At 42.5% G+C, this 14228-nt stretch overlaps 1 protein-coding gene across 1 annotated transcript in view; it reads right to left on the reverse strand.

Moving 5' to 3' along the window:
• Nucleotides 1-7707: 7707 nt before the first annotated feature.
• Nucleotides 7708-14228, reverse strand: part of LOC126234309 (diuretic hormone 45) — a 108260-nt gene continuing 101739 nt past the window's right edge. The window contains exons 3-4 of the mRNA XM_049942995.1: nucleotides 8786-8865; nucleotides 7708-7879 (exon numbers count right to left, since the gene is read on the reverse strand). Coding sequence (XP_049798952.1) covers nucleotides 8787-8865 — 79 coding nt within the window. The 3' untranslated portion in view covers nucleotides 7708-7879; nucleotide 8786. The remainder of the gene's footprint in view (nucleotides 7880-8785; nucleotides 8866-14228) is intronic.

Genomic DNA, 14228 nt, shown 5'->3' on the forward strand with positions numbered 1-14228 from the left:
ATGGGCATAATCTACTTGTACCTTAAAATGGATGATGGAATGGGATTAGGAAATTCCTTGCGGATTACAAGATTTTGAAAAACTTCAAGAGATGATTGGGGGCGGGGGAACTTTACAAAAAGTAACAATTTCATGTTGTCAGTTTCTGCTCCCTATAGATTAGCAAACACACTTTGTACTCATAATTCAGTGCAAATTCTTCAAGGAAAAGAAAGCCACTTCACCATCAAGCTGTAATGTGAGAATCTATAAGATGCAAAAGAATCAAATGTTTTTACTGAATTGCTTCCCTGTAATAGTTTGAGAATGATTCTCTAGAACAACAAATACAACTCTAGAATCTGTGGTTTTTAATTTTTTAAGCAAAAAGTAAAATGTTTTCCAAAAGTCTACTTCAGCAAGGGATACAGCTTTGCTTCATTTAAATACAGAGTTCTCTTTTTTTGTTTCAGTGGGGTAGCAGATGACTCAGCTTTCTGCTTTTTTTCGTTGAAACAAACCTAGATGTGCACATGATTCTTTGCATGACAAGGTGAAGAACTACACTCCTGGAAATGGAAAAAAGAACACATTGACACCGGTGTGTCAGACCCACCATACTTGCTCCAGACACTGCGAGAGGGCTGTACAAGCAATGATCACACGCACGGCACAGCGGACACACCAGGAACCGCGGTGTTGGCCGTCGAATGGCGCAGTTGATGGACTTTGAGCGAGGCCGTATAGTGGGCATGCGGGAGGCCGGGTGGACGTACCGCCAAATCGCTCAACACGTGGGGCGTGAGGTCTCCACAGTACATCGATGTTGTCGCCAGTGGTCGGTGGAAGGTGCACGTGCCCGTCGACCTGGGACCGGACCGCAGCGATGCACGGATGCACGCCAAGACCGTAGGATCCTACGCAGTGCCGTAGGGGACCGCACCGCTTCTTCCCAGCAAATTAGGGACACTGTTGCTCCTGGGGTATCGGCGAGGACCATTCGCAACCGTCTCCATGAAGCTGGGCTACGGTCCCGCACACCGTTAGGCCGTCTTCCGCTCACGCCCCAACATCGTGCAGCCCACCTCCAGTGGTGTCGCGACAGGCGTGAATGGAGGGACGAATGGAGACGTGTCGTCTTCAGCGATGAGAGTCGCTTCTGCCTTGGTGCCAATGATGGTCGTATGCGTGTTTGGCGCCGTGCAGGTGAGTGCCACAATCAGGACTGCATACGACTGAGGCACAAAGGGCCAACACCCGGCATCATGGTGTGGGGAGCGATCTCCTACACTGGCCGTACACCACTGGTGATCGTCGAGGGGACACTGAATAGTGCACGGTACATCCAAACCGTCATCGAACCCATCGTTCTACCATTCCTAGACCGGCAAGGGAACTTGCTGTTCCAACAGGACAATGCACGTCCGCATGTATCCCGTGCCACCCAACGTGCTCTAGAAGGTGTAAGTCAACTACCCTGGCCAGCAAGATCTCCGGATCTGTCCCCCATTGAGCATGTTTGGGACTGGATGAAGCGTCGTCTCACGCGGTCTGCACGTCCAGCACGAACGCTGGTCCAACTGAGGCGCCAGGTGGAAATGGCATGGCAAGCCGTTCCACAGGACTACATCCAGCATCTCTACGATCGTCTCCATGGGAAAATAGCAGCCTGCATTGCTGCGAAAGGTGGATATACACTGTACTAGTGCCGACATTGTGCATGCTCTGTTGCCTGTGTCTATGTGCCTGTGGTTCTGTCAGTGTGATCATGTGATGTATCTGACCCCAGGAATGTGTCAATAAAGTTTCCCCTTCCTGGGACAATGAATTCACGGTGTTCTTATTTCAATTTCCAGGAGTGTATATATAAAAGAATCCAAGACTAAGAACTGCAGCATTGAGTGTGAACAATGAATCAGTGTATACTAAGCTTTACAAGAGGAGTGTTGTCTAGGGATACATGTGTGGATCAGGCATGTTCAGGAGGCGTATCTTTGATCACATTCAGAGCCATTCACCACACTGTGATGATAGCATGCATTTTCTCTTGTTATTTTAATGATACTATTGTACCAAAACACATCTCATAGGTTTCTATATGGATATTCCTCACCCTAAATTTTTCCAGCCTCACAAGCTTGCAGCCACTATTATACCCATGGTTGAAATCAAATACCTGTGTGTGCAACTTTTATTCTGCAGTGAAAATGCTTGCTTGAAGCACTTGCAGAACTCAGTTCCATCCTTGCTGTGAAGTAATTTTAGACTGTAACTATGTACATCATTTATGGTGAACTTTTTGTAAGTGCTGCTCAGTTGCAACACTACCACAAATAAGAAAGAAACATACACAACTACTTACATACTATCAAACCACCTAATTATGTTCAGTAGTAAATGAAAGGCAGTGCTGCAAATGAGAAATTTCTTACTCAATAGTTTACACTTGAATAGGGCAAATTTCACTCACCTGCTTCTGTTTCTCATTTAACACTCTTAAATACACTGAGAAGATAGTGCAATTGGAGGCAACAACAATGCACTCACTTCACGTATCTGCTGGCTTTGTTGAAGAGCAAGTGAATGAGTAATGGAAGATGAATGTGTTGCACCAAACAAGGGACCAGATGTGGCTAATTTTCATTGCTGACTGCATGCAAATTTCTGATAATATTGTTAATATGCCCCCTTTGACCTCCAACCCATTGAGTCATACATTGCTACTCATATTTAACAAATTTAAAAATTAGTTGTCTTTTCAAAATTATTTCTTAAGAAGATATAGTACTGCCTTTTTCAAACACTTTAGCTTCCTGTCTGAACTGAAATTAAACCTTCTTGTTTTTATCCCCCAGAAAAATTCATTTTATCCGTCAGGGGGTAACTACGTCCAGGTTGGGAACCATTGAATCACATGATGCACGGAGGCATTTAAACAGGTGCAATTCTTATTCACAGTAAATGAAAGCAGCAGGAGGATATCTTAATATGTGGTACAATGGGAAGCATCATCTGCAATTACCTCCACAGTGACTTCAGAAGATGGATGTAGATGTAGAAAAAGAAAGTTGTAAAAGGTAGGAAGGAGGTTATTTATGATCAGAGATGATTTTCCTCTAATATTTAAACCTGCCAAAACATTAATATTATGTTGTGGAGCCATAACTAACACAGTTCAGAGATGGTCCTCAGAATTTATCACTAATTATAGTGCTCTTCTTGGCAAACATATCCAGAATAATTACCAGTTTGTAAACTTAATGATTTCTGTAAGCTTCACAGTGGCAGTACATTTGAAACTGTCTGGCAGTGGTGTATACAATGTCTGCTACAGTAAATCTAATGTTCCTGATCTTTGATAAATGTAAATGTTTGTCACTACAGTGAGGAAGTAATTATTGAATTGGTATTTCACTGGCTTTGTTGTAGCTGTTATCTGAGAACTCATTTGCCTGCTTCTTTGTTTCTCTGTTAATAAATCTCCAGATTGTTTTTGCCTTATTCTTGGAATAATTCTTTTCTTCTGTACTTCTTTTTTTGATCAGGTTCAGGATTTTGAATACTGAAGGTTGTAGTGTTTCATCTCTTGATTAGAGATAAAATTTTCATTAACATCATATGTTTGAGTCTCGGTCCAGCACACGGTTTTAATCTGCCAGGAAGTTTCATATCAGCACATAGTCCACTGCAGAGTGAAAAGTTCATTCTGGGAACATTCCCCAGGCTGTGGCTGAGCCATGTCACTGCTGTATCCTTTCTTCTGGAAGAGCTAGTCTTGCAATGTTCATGGGAGAGCTTCTGTGAAGTTTGGAATGTGGGAGGTGAGGTACTGGTGGAAGTGAAGCAATGAGGACAGGCCATGAGTCATGCTTGGGTGTAGAGCACTTGCCTGCGAAAGTCAAAGGTTCCAAGTTCGAGTCTCAGTCTGGCACATGGTTCTGATCTACCAGGAAGTTTCATGTCAGTGCACAGTCTCCTCCAGAGTGAAAATTTCATTCTCTAAACATAATTTGCCTCTTAAATCTTGCTAAATTTTTTCCATTATGTTTGCTCTAAAGAATATGACCAAGTTATTACTTATGAATCTGTTATTCAGATAATTGTGGCAACAAGTACCGCATGGAGATTGGAATAGAAGGAGACATACTAGAATAGAAAAGGGGTGTTTGAATTTGTCCTTAGGGCGCAGTTCCAATCAGTCTTAAGTTTCATTACCTGTACAAACCACAACAAAGTGAATTTTGTTTGTTGGAACAACCATTACACTTGGCTGAACTACATTTCATTATCTCCTTTTTCTTCAGTAGTGCTAGTGTATCTGGGTATATTTCATACTTACTTGTCAAAACCGCATCAAATTAGTGAGTTTCTAGCTCCATATGTTGCCAAGAGTAGATAAAAAATACTCTGGAAATGTACATGACAGTGGAGTATTGCACAGCTCATTTAATAATAGGAAAGGTACACCATTTTATGTGGCCAGCAATTCCAGTACCTCTTTCCTATTTCTAATCTTTCTAATATGTGTGATACACATGTTAATCCCATTGTGTGAAGAGAGGAGATAATCATTGCATTTGACCAAGTACAAACTGTTTGTTTATTACTTCTTTCTACTTATTAATTCAGAAATTCATCATCGTACTAATACACACATCAAAAAAAGGTTTGCATCACCTCAGTTCCGAGAGTTCCAGAACCTGTACAGAAAATTGGAATAGATGTCAACATAAACACCATTGCCACCCTTTTTATTGATCATGAAAACTGCACATTGCATGTTGTACCACCACACAGCAAAACCTTCAGAAGTGGTGGTCCAGATTGCTGTACACACCTGTACCTCTAATACCCAATAGCACATCCTCTTGCATTGATGCATGCCTGTATTCATTGTGGCATACTATCCACAAGTTCATCAAGGCACTGTTGGTCCAGATTGTCCCACTCCTCAATGGTGATATGGCGTAGATCCCTCAGAGTGATTGGTGGGTCACGTCGTCAATAAACGGCCCTTTTTGATCTATCCCGAGCATGTTTGATAGGGTTCATGTATGGAGAACATGCTGGCCACTCGATTCAAGCGATGTTGTTATCCTGAAGGAAGTTATTCACAAGATGTGCATGATGGGAACGCGAATTGTCATTGATGAAGACGAATGCCTCGCCAATATTCTGCTGATATGGTTGCACTATCAGCTGGAGGATGGCACTCAGGTATCATACAGACGTTACGGTGCCTTCCATGACCACCAGCGGCATATGTTGGCCCCCCATCATGACACCCCAAAATAGCAGGGAACCTCCACCTTGCTGCACTCGCTGGGCAGGTTGTCTAAGGCATGCAGCCTGACCGGGTTGCCTCCAAACATGTCTCTGACAATTATCTGGTTGAAGGCATATGCGATACTCATTGGCGAAGAGAACATGCTGCCAATCCTGAGTGGTCCATTTGTTGAGCCCATCTGTACCACACTGCATGGTGTCATGGTTGTAAAAATGGACCTCGCCACGGATGTCGGGAGTGAAGTTGCGCATCAAGCAGCCTGTTGCCCACAGTTTGAGTCATAACATGACATCCTCTGGCTGCACGAAAAGCATTATTCAAGATGGTGACGTTGCTGTCAGGGTTCCTCTGAACCATAATTCGTAGGTAGCAGTCATCCACTGCAATAGTAGCCCTTTGGCAGCCTGAGTGAGGCGTGTCATCGACAGTTCCTGTCTCTGTGTATCTTCTCCATCCGAACAAAATCACTTTGGTACACTCTGAGATGCCTGGACACTTCCCTTGTTGAGAGCCCTTCCTGGCACGAAGCAACAATGTGGATGTGTTTGAACCGCGATATTGACCACCTCAGCATGGCTGAACTACAGACAACATGAGCTGTGTACCTCATTCCTGGTGGAATGACTGGAATTGATCAGCTGTCCGACCCCCAACATTTAATAGGCACCGCTCATGCATGGTTGTTTATGTCTTTGGGCAGATTTAATGACATCTCTGAACCGTCAAATGGACTGTTTCTGTGATACGATATCCACAGTCAACATCTATCTTCAGGAGTTCTGGGAACCGGGGTGATGCAAAACATTTTTTGATGTGTCTATTTATTTAAGTCATACAATAACACATGTAATATATTTAAGTTTCTCTGTTATCCAGTTTACTCTGTTTGTCTGGCAGAATTTTCCAGTCATCAACATTCTAAGCCTTAGACACTGGATACTATTAAGATGTGCAAGGTACCAAATATATGCTGGTATTTCATGAGTTACATGCGTATATTACTTTGCTCGTAATTTTATAGGAATCGCTAGTAAGTAAATTATTTGGTGATAAAAGGTGAAGTTCCAATACAGCAGCAGTATTTGTATGGTTAGCATATAATGAAAACTGTCTGTTTTTAATGTCAGTTACTGGAACTGTAGTGCAATAGTTCCAGACATGGATTTAAATCTGCCAATTACTAAGTATTCCTTTATTGAATAATTTGTTCATTTATTATTATAGATACAGAATTTGTACAGACTGAGATTTCAGTATTTGCAATGTGCATTACTAAATTAAATAAAGATTATCAAAAACAAAGTATACTACTTTAACTAAACAGATGTAAATTTGTAGTATAACATATACAGTTACAGAAAATTTTCCTTAAAATGTCATTGCTCAGTCATTCAGAGAAGTCATATTATGCAAGTTAACCAATATCTGTGTGCATTATTTCAATTATTGTCCATTATTAATTCAATAGTATTGATAGAAACAAGAAATGAAAACCTCTTCATGGAAAACATCAATTAATAAGAACAACATTGCATACTGAGCTGCGTCCTTTCAGGAAACTGAAATGAACAATTTTGAAATGTATTTAAAGGAATATGGTGGAAGAAGGAATTTGTAAAATAAATAAACTGATGGTTGTGATGAAGACAAATAATTTTTATTTGAATTAGAAGACTTTTAGTTTCTTTGCATATGCTATAGTACCTGCATTTCTATTCTGTCAGACATCCAATCTCCAGATATTAAAACTATGTGAGGTACAGTAGGTGAATACTGAAGTTAACATTTCACTTACATTACTAACATTATTTGACACAAGTAATTTACAGGTACTGTGAACTGTACACTTAGACTGCAACTTTGCTTTGCCTATTATATTTCTGTGGAATGTTTCACTAATTTTGAATGAGGAATGTGGATCAATAGGAGATCTAGCTGATAAGCACACTACTTTTCTTGTCTGTAAACTAAATAGTGTGAAAGAACTGTACAAGTATAATTGTTGGTACTTTTTCATGTTAAAGTTACTTTCAACAGAGTTCTGTAACAAGAACATACCTATACATCTGATACTAAAATAGAACATTTTACAGTATATTATACATCTTAATGCAAATTAAGTTACATCTTTATAGCAAAAAACATCTACAGAGGGTGTTTCTGCCTGATTTATGCTGTTGATAAGTGAACTGGAAAAAATAAGACCAATAAAACCTATTGAAATAAAATATTGTAGGCCAAATTCAGTTGTAGCTCATAATTTGCATAGATTTTCATTGACAAAATGCAACATAGAATTTTTCTTTTGAATGGGATCTACAAAGCTACTTATGTAATATATGTAATTAACTTCTTCACAACATACATGTTTTACAGTGTTAATACATGCAAAGCTTACGTACAATAATGCCAAAATGTTGAACTACAGGTGTTTATTTACATTTTTCCCATTACAATGCTACCATGGCAGAATGATTTTTTTTTTTTTTTGAAGTGAAGCATGTTACTGCAAGAAAACACCCTCACAGTAGTGCCTGAAATACTGCTTGTAAGAAGTAGCTCCAGCAGTTAGGGCAATGAAGTAGCAAATTTTATGAGATCCGAGTTGACTAGCTGAAAACATGAAAGAACATCCAGCAATCCCATCTGTGGCAGATTTCAAGAATGCTGTAAAATTCAGACTGATATAAATATTGTTGTTAGAACATACACATTTTAAATAGTCACAAAAATTTTATACTGAAAGAAAATATTACTTGAATATATTACAAATGAACATGAAAACTGAATATTAATGTTAATAGTGGAGAGAAGAATCTGATTGCAAATGCTGGAACTCAGGCATCTGAAGTAGAGCTACTACAGGTAAATTAAATAACATGGTTGAATGTTTAGGCTCAGAAAATTATCCTCACAAAAGATAATAGTAGGAAAGAGTTACATTTAAATTGCACCACATGAAATTAACTATATTCACTGTTGCTTTAAATCATTTCTGTCAGTTAGAGATTCAACTTTTTATTTCTTTTATTTTTTATTTATTTATTTTTTTGTGCATCCTGAGAACTAGAGATTCTTCTCCCACGTGATTTACTTCAAAATTTTCTTCACATAAACAGACAATATCATCTTCATATTAGGTGTATCATAGATTTTGATTCATTTGATTCTCTGTTTTCAATGTTGAAAATATTATGTGAAGTTCGTTTTTTACTTTTTTTTCTAAAGCAGGAAGTGTGAGTAGAAATTTTTCACAAGTGATTTCCTGATAATGAACTGTCCAAAATTTTTCACAATTTCTTGGAATATATTTGTTAATAACACAGGTTAGCGTAATTTAAAAATTATTCCACACTGACGTATCAGTTCAGAATATTTATTAGTTAAATGTGGCACGTGATTTTAAAAATCAAAACTCAAGTCAGATTAATGCTATTGAAATTATAAAATAACAATTACAAACAATTATACCAATACACATCGTACTGAATAAACTGAAGAAAGTTGCTATAAACCCACCTTACGACTGGCGCACTGTGAATTGGTTGTTCCAGCGCGAATCTGAACTGGCCCAGTCCTTCGAAATATCAGATGCAGATCTGTAACATATTTCATAAGTCTGTTCTAGTACATATTTTACAGTGCTGTGAATACATTGGACATTATAAACACTATGAAAGTATTTATGTCATCAATGTTATTATACTTTAATATTCTTTGAATCATGTGAATTAGTGATGCAGAAAGTGTTGTGACAGTGCCACGACATTTAACAGTGCTGCCAAGACAGTATGCGCAAACGGTGATAGAGGCACTCCGCAACTTGGCTGAGCGCAGGAGCGCCACCTAGCTACGAACGGCGCCGGCCGCATGTCACGGCATGGCAGTCGAATAAGAGATACTGAGTTGTTATCATGTAACCAGCTATTGTTTCTAAGTAAGCATTTATTGGAGATTAAAGGTTATAACACTTTTTGGCGACGAGGTTGGATATTTTCACTGCGTTGTGGATTTGTGTGTTCGTGACGGGGCAGACATGGAACAGCTTATGCAAGTGCTCATTGAACAACAAACACAGTTGACGGCTGCTATTCAGGCGTTGTCGACATCGCTTACTCATCGTCTGGCTTCCTCTTCTCCGCCTCCATTCTCTCCTTACGACGAGGCCGCTGAAGACTGGGAGGATTATGAGAAGCATTTGCGGCAACACTTCTTGGCTTTCGGCGTTGTCGATGCTCCTATGTGTAAGTCGTTATTTCTATCTTGGATTTCCCCACGGATCTATCAGCTGCTATCTCAGTTAGCCCCTCTGCGGGAACCTGCCTCTCTGTCCTTCCAAAAAATGTGTGACTTATTGTCTAACTATTACCGAAAAAACACCCACGTCATTGCCGCCCGCATGGCGTTCTACCGGTGTCGTAAACAGCCCCATCAATCTTACTGGGCTTGGGCGGCGGAACTACACGGTCTGAGTAGGAAATGTCAGTTTGTCACGGACACTCATCATGAGTCTTATGCTGATTCAGTGGTTAGGGATGCTATTCTATGGCTTGCTCCTGATAAAGAAGTTTGGCAACGTGCCCTACAACTGCCAAACCCGTCGTTGTCGGAAGTTCTAAGCGTCGCTCAATCCTTTGAAGTGTCTCACGCTGCTGGCACACAAATAGACGCATGGTGTGATGTAGGCGCTGTACAGACCACTTTCGACACGGACAATTTGCCTGTTTCACAGGAGAACAAAGATGTGGCGGTGGTTCACTCACGTAAACAACGTCGCATTGGGCCGCAACGCTCGCAGTGACAACAGCAACCACAGAAGCAGGTTCGTTCCGCACTTCCTTCTTGTCCACGTTGTTTCGTACAGCATGACAGGGCCGCGTGTCCAAAATGTTGGGCCACGTGTAATTCATGTAGGAAAAAAGGCCAGATTGCTTCTGTGTGTCGGTCCCCTAAAGTTCCTGTCGACGAGGACGAGGCATCGGACATGGATGTTAACTGTGTGCTTTCTCACACAAATAAGTTGTTTGTTACTGTTCGTGTTCTGGATAAAGACATTCGCATGCAAGTGGACACTGGCTCTGCAGTAATTCTCATTAATTCTCGCACTTATTTGGAGTTGGGCTCCCCTCTCTTGTCTCCAGTTACGCAAAATCTGAGAACTTATACTAAACAGAAAATTCCTATCATTGGCCAGTTTGATGCTTCCACTGCCTACAAGTCTGTTGTTAGGCCCCTCACGTTTTATGTGGTGGATCATGCGGGCACTGAAAACCTGTTCGGTTATGATGCTTTCCAGTTGTTCGGGTTCTCCGTTGATGATGATGTGCACCTCATATCTGAGGATATTCCGTATCAACAGCTGGATGGATTGTGTTCTGAATTTTCGTCCATGTTCTCTGCTGGTATGGGTCGTGCCAAGGATTTTGAAGCCCACATTACTCTTAAACCTACAGCTCGCCCTAAGTTTTTCCGGGCACGCCCTATTCCGGTAGCGTTGCGTGCACCTGTCAAGGCTGAGGTAGTCAGGTTAACAGCTTCAGGGATTTTCCTTCCCGTTACCTCCAGCGAATGGGCATCGCCAATTGTGGTGGTTTCTAAACCAAACGGGAGTCTGCGATTGTGTGGTGATTTTAAAGCCACTGTCAACGCTCAGAGCCTCATTGACACTTATCCTCTTCCCCGTCCTGAGGAGTTATTTACCAAGCTCGCTGGGGGCCAGTTCTTTTCCAAACTTGACTTATTGGAGGCATACCATCAGTTGCCGTTGGATGCTTCTTCCAAGGATTTTCTCGTCATCAACACTCCTTGTGGGTTGTATCAGTACCAGCGATTACCATTTGGCGTCGCTAGTGCGCCAGCCATTTTTCAGCGGTTTTCGGAACAGCTCACGGCTTCCGTTCCTGGCTGCATAAACTATCTGGATGACATTGTTGTCACGGGGGCCTCCACTGAGGAGCACCTTCGCAATTTGCGTTCACTGTTTCGGGTTTTGCATTCGGCTGGGTTGAGGTGCAATCTGGACAAGTCACAATTCTTTCAACCCTCCATTGTGTATCTTGGTTTCCACTTGTCCCGTGAAGGTATACGTCTTCTACGTCAGCACGTTGCAGCCATTAACGCTCTACCCCAGCCGTCTATGGTCAAAGAACTTCAGGTGTTTCTCGGCAAGATTGCTTATTATCACAAATTCATTCCATCCGCAGTGGTAGCTCATCCTCTGCATCAGCTGTTAAGAAAAACCGTCCCTTTCTGTTGGTCCAATGAGTGTGAGCAGGCTTTTGTCCGCCTGAAGGCTCATTTGCAGTCGGCGCCTTGTCTTGCCACATTCCGTCCGGGTCAGCACTTGGTTCTGGCGACTGACGCGTCACAGTATGGCCTAGGGGCTGTTCTCGCCCATCGGTATGAGGATGGGTCGGAATGACCCATCGCCTATGCTTCCAAGACCCTTAACGATGCGCAACGGCATTACTCTCAAATCGAAAAGGAGGCGCTCGCTATCATTTATGCTCTAAAAAAGTTCAGCGTTTTTTTGTATGGTTCTAAGTTTCACCTCATCACTGACCACAAGCCGCTGGTCTCTGTGTTCAGCCCATCGGCGTTATTTCCGGATAAGGCAGCTCACCGCCTGCAACGTTGGGCCTTATACTTGTCTCATTTTCACTATGAGATTCACTATCGCCCCACGGCCCAGCACGCCAACGCTGACGCATTGTTGCGATTGCCGATGGGCCCCGACCCGATTTTCGATCGTGATGAACTACTCTGTTTCCACATTGATGAGGAAGAACGTCGTGCGGTTGAGGGTTTTCCACTTACAGGTTCGCAGGTTACGTCGGCTACTGCGCGGAACCTGGTCCTGCGTCAGGTGATCGGTTTTGTTCAACGGGGTTGGCCGGACAGGACCCAGGGCCGGGCATCGGATCCCCTTTGCAACTACCATGCCTTGCGCCTTCGTCTGTCTGTTCATGATGGTGTTGTTCTTCTGGCCACGGATGACGCATCTCCATGGGTCGTGGTGCCAGCCTCTCTTCGCAAAGATGTTCTCAAACTGTTGCATGAAGACCATTGGGGTATTTCTCGGACTAAGTCCCTAGCCTGCAGGCATGTTTATTGGACCGGTATTGATTCGGACATCGCCCACATGGTTGCTGCGTGTGGTCAGTGTGCTCAACAACTGGCTGCACCTTGTACAATGCCTTCTCCGGGACCCATCTCGCTGGAGCACACCCCCAGGTCCGCGACACCTATGGATGCTGCTCTGGAGTTTTCACCCATCATCTCATCCAGGAGGCATGTTCCACGCACGAGCTTCCGTCCTGGACATTTTCGACCATACTCTCGTGTCTCTCCGCGGGATCTTCTTGGGGCCTCACAAGAGGCCATGGATGTCTCCGCACTGTCCATGTCTCCAAGGAAGTGAGTGTTTTTTTATTCATGGGGAAAAGTGCTGTGACAGTGCCATGACATTTAACAGTGCCGCCACGACAGTACGCGCAAACGGCGATAGAGGCACTCCGCAAATCGGCTGAGTGCGGGAGCGCCACCTAGCTGCAAACGGCGCCGGCTGCATGTCACGGCACGGCAGTCGAATAAGAGATACTGAGTTGTTATCATGTAACCAGCTATTGTATCTAAGTGAGTGTGTTTGAATATCCACGCAATTATTGGAGATTAAAGGTTATAACAGAAAGTATTTGGCATAGTTCTAGTACTTCTGTTGTTGATAAGTATAAGCTGTATCAAATCTCATTGTAGTGTCATGGTTCTGATGAACAAAATACTAATTTTACCTTTATTGGTCTAAGGTATTTTAATATTTAGCAGAATGTGGTTTCTTGAAGTTTGGCAGTAATAGAGTGCAACAGTTAAATGTGACAAACTAGTTGTACACAAGGGGAGGGTTTTGCAGTGTGGTGGTTGGAAGACTATGATGCTTGGAGATGATTAACAAGATACAGTTTAACTAAGGACTGGAGAAATTCTTTGTGGAGAGCAGCAGGGTGGGACGGAATCAGTTGTAAACAGGGGTAGTGGTAGGAGGAGAAAAAATACAACCTGGATACTGAGGCTAAGAAAATTATTTTGCTTATTTGTACTCCTACATTTCTCCAGTTTCTGTAGCTACAAGAGAAAGAATTGTTATGCCACTACCTTTTTAAGCTGGCTCCACAACCTGCACCCAGGCAGTTTACCAAATTGAGTTGCGGGCACTGGAAAATTTTGAGCCAGCATGGTAAAACCCTCTGCTCTGCCCCTCTGGTAAATGAAAGTTATCTCCATCTGGGCTTCAGATGTGACTGGAACTGGTGCCTTTTCGTAATAAAACTAATGAGCAACAGCATAAAGGCTGGCCACCCAGACCCAACCACACTACCTACGTTGAGAGGTACTCCATGCCAGTTGTCAACTCAATGTGGATTATCCAGTCCCAGCTACAACTATTTGTTGCCTCTACTCTAACCGATTCCCAAACGATAGTGATTCATGCAGGTTGAGGCACAGACAGGGAGTGCAGCATGCACATGGTGTATGCACATATGCGTGCCTGTGTTTGTAGAAAGCATGTCTGCTGCAAATTATGTCTATCAGTTGCTTGTGTAGAATTTTTCGCTTACCCTCACTATCAGGAGACAATGAGCAACAAATGGAATAAAAATTCACTAAATAAGTCACTACAGTCAGTTGTATTGGCTATGGTGTTCAGAATACTACTGAATAATGTGATGTAGGTGAGCAGGACAAGCCTAAACTCAACCATCATCATTCCTGACTCCAACTATAGCTGCTGGTCTCTGTGCAGGGCCTAGCCCTAATCCTGCTATGAGCTGAACTGGTGCCTCCCAGTCGGGGCCTAGTGCTGGCTGACATGAACAGACTCCAGAGCGCCTTCCAGTGGGCCATTGATTCACAGTCCACTCTCAGGTGCTGCCTGCAGCTGACTTTCTACCAAGCCACCATCTGC

The sequence above is a fragment of the Schistocerca nitens genome, chromosome 2, assembly GCF_023898315.1.
Source record: "Schistocerca nitens isolate TAMUIC-IGC-003100 chromosome 2, iqSchNite1.1, whole genome shotgun sequence".
NCBI lineage: Eukaryota > Metazoa > Arthropoda > Insecta > Orthoptera > Acrididae > Schistocerca > Schistocerca nitens.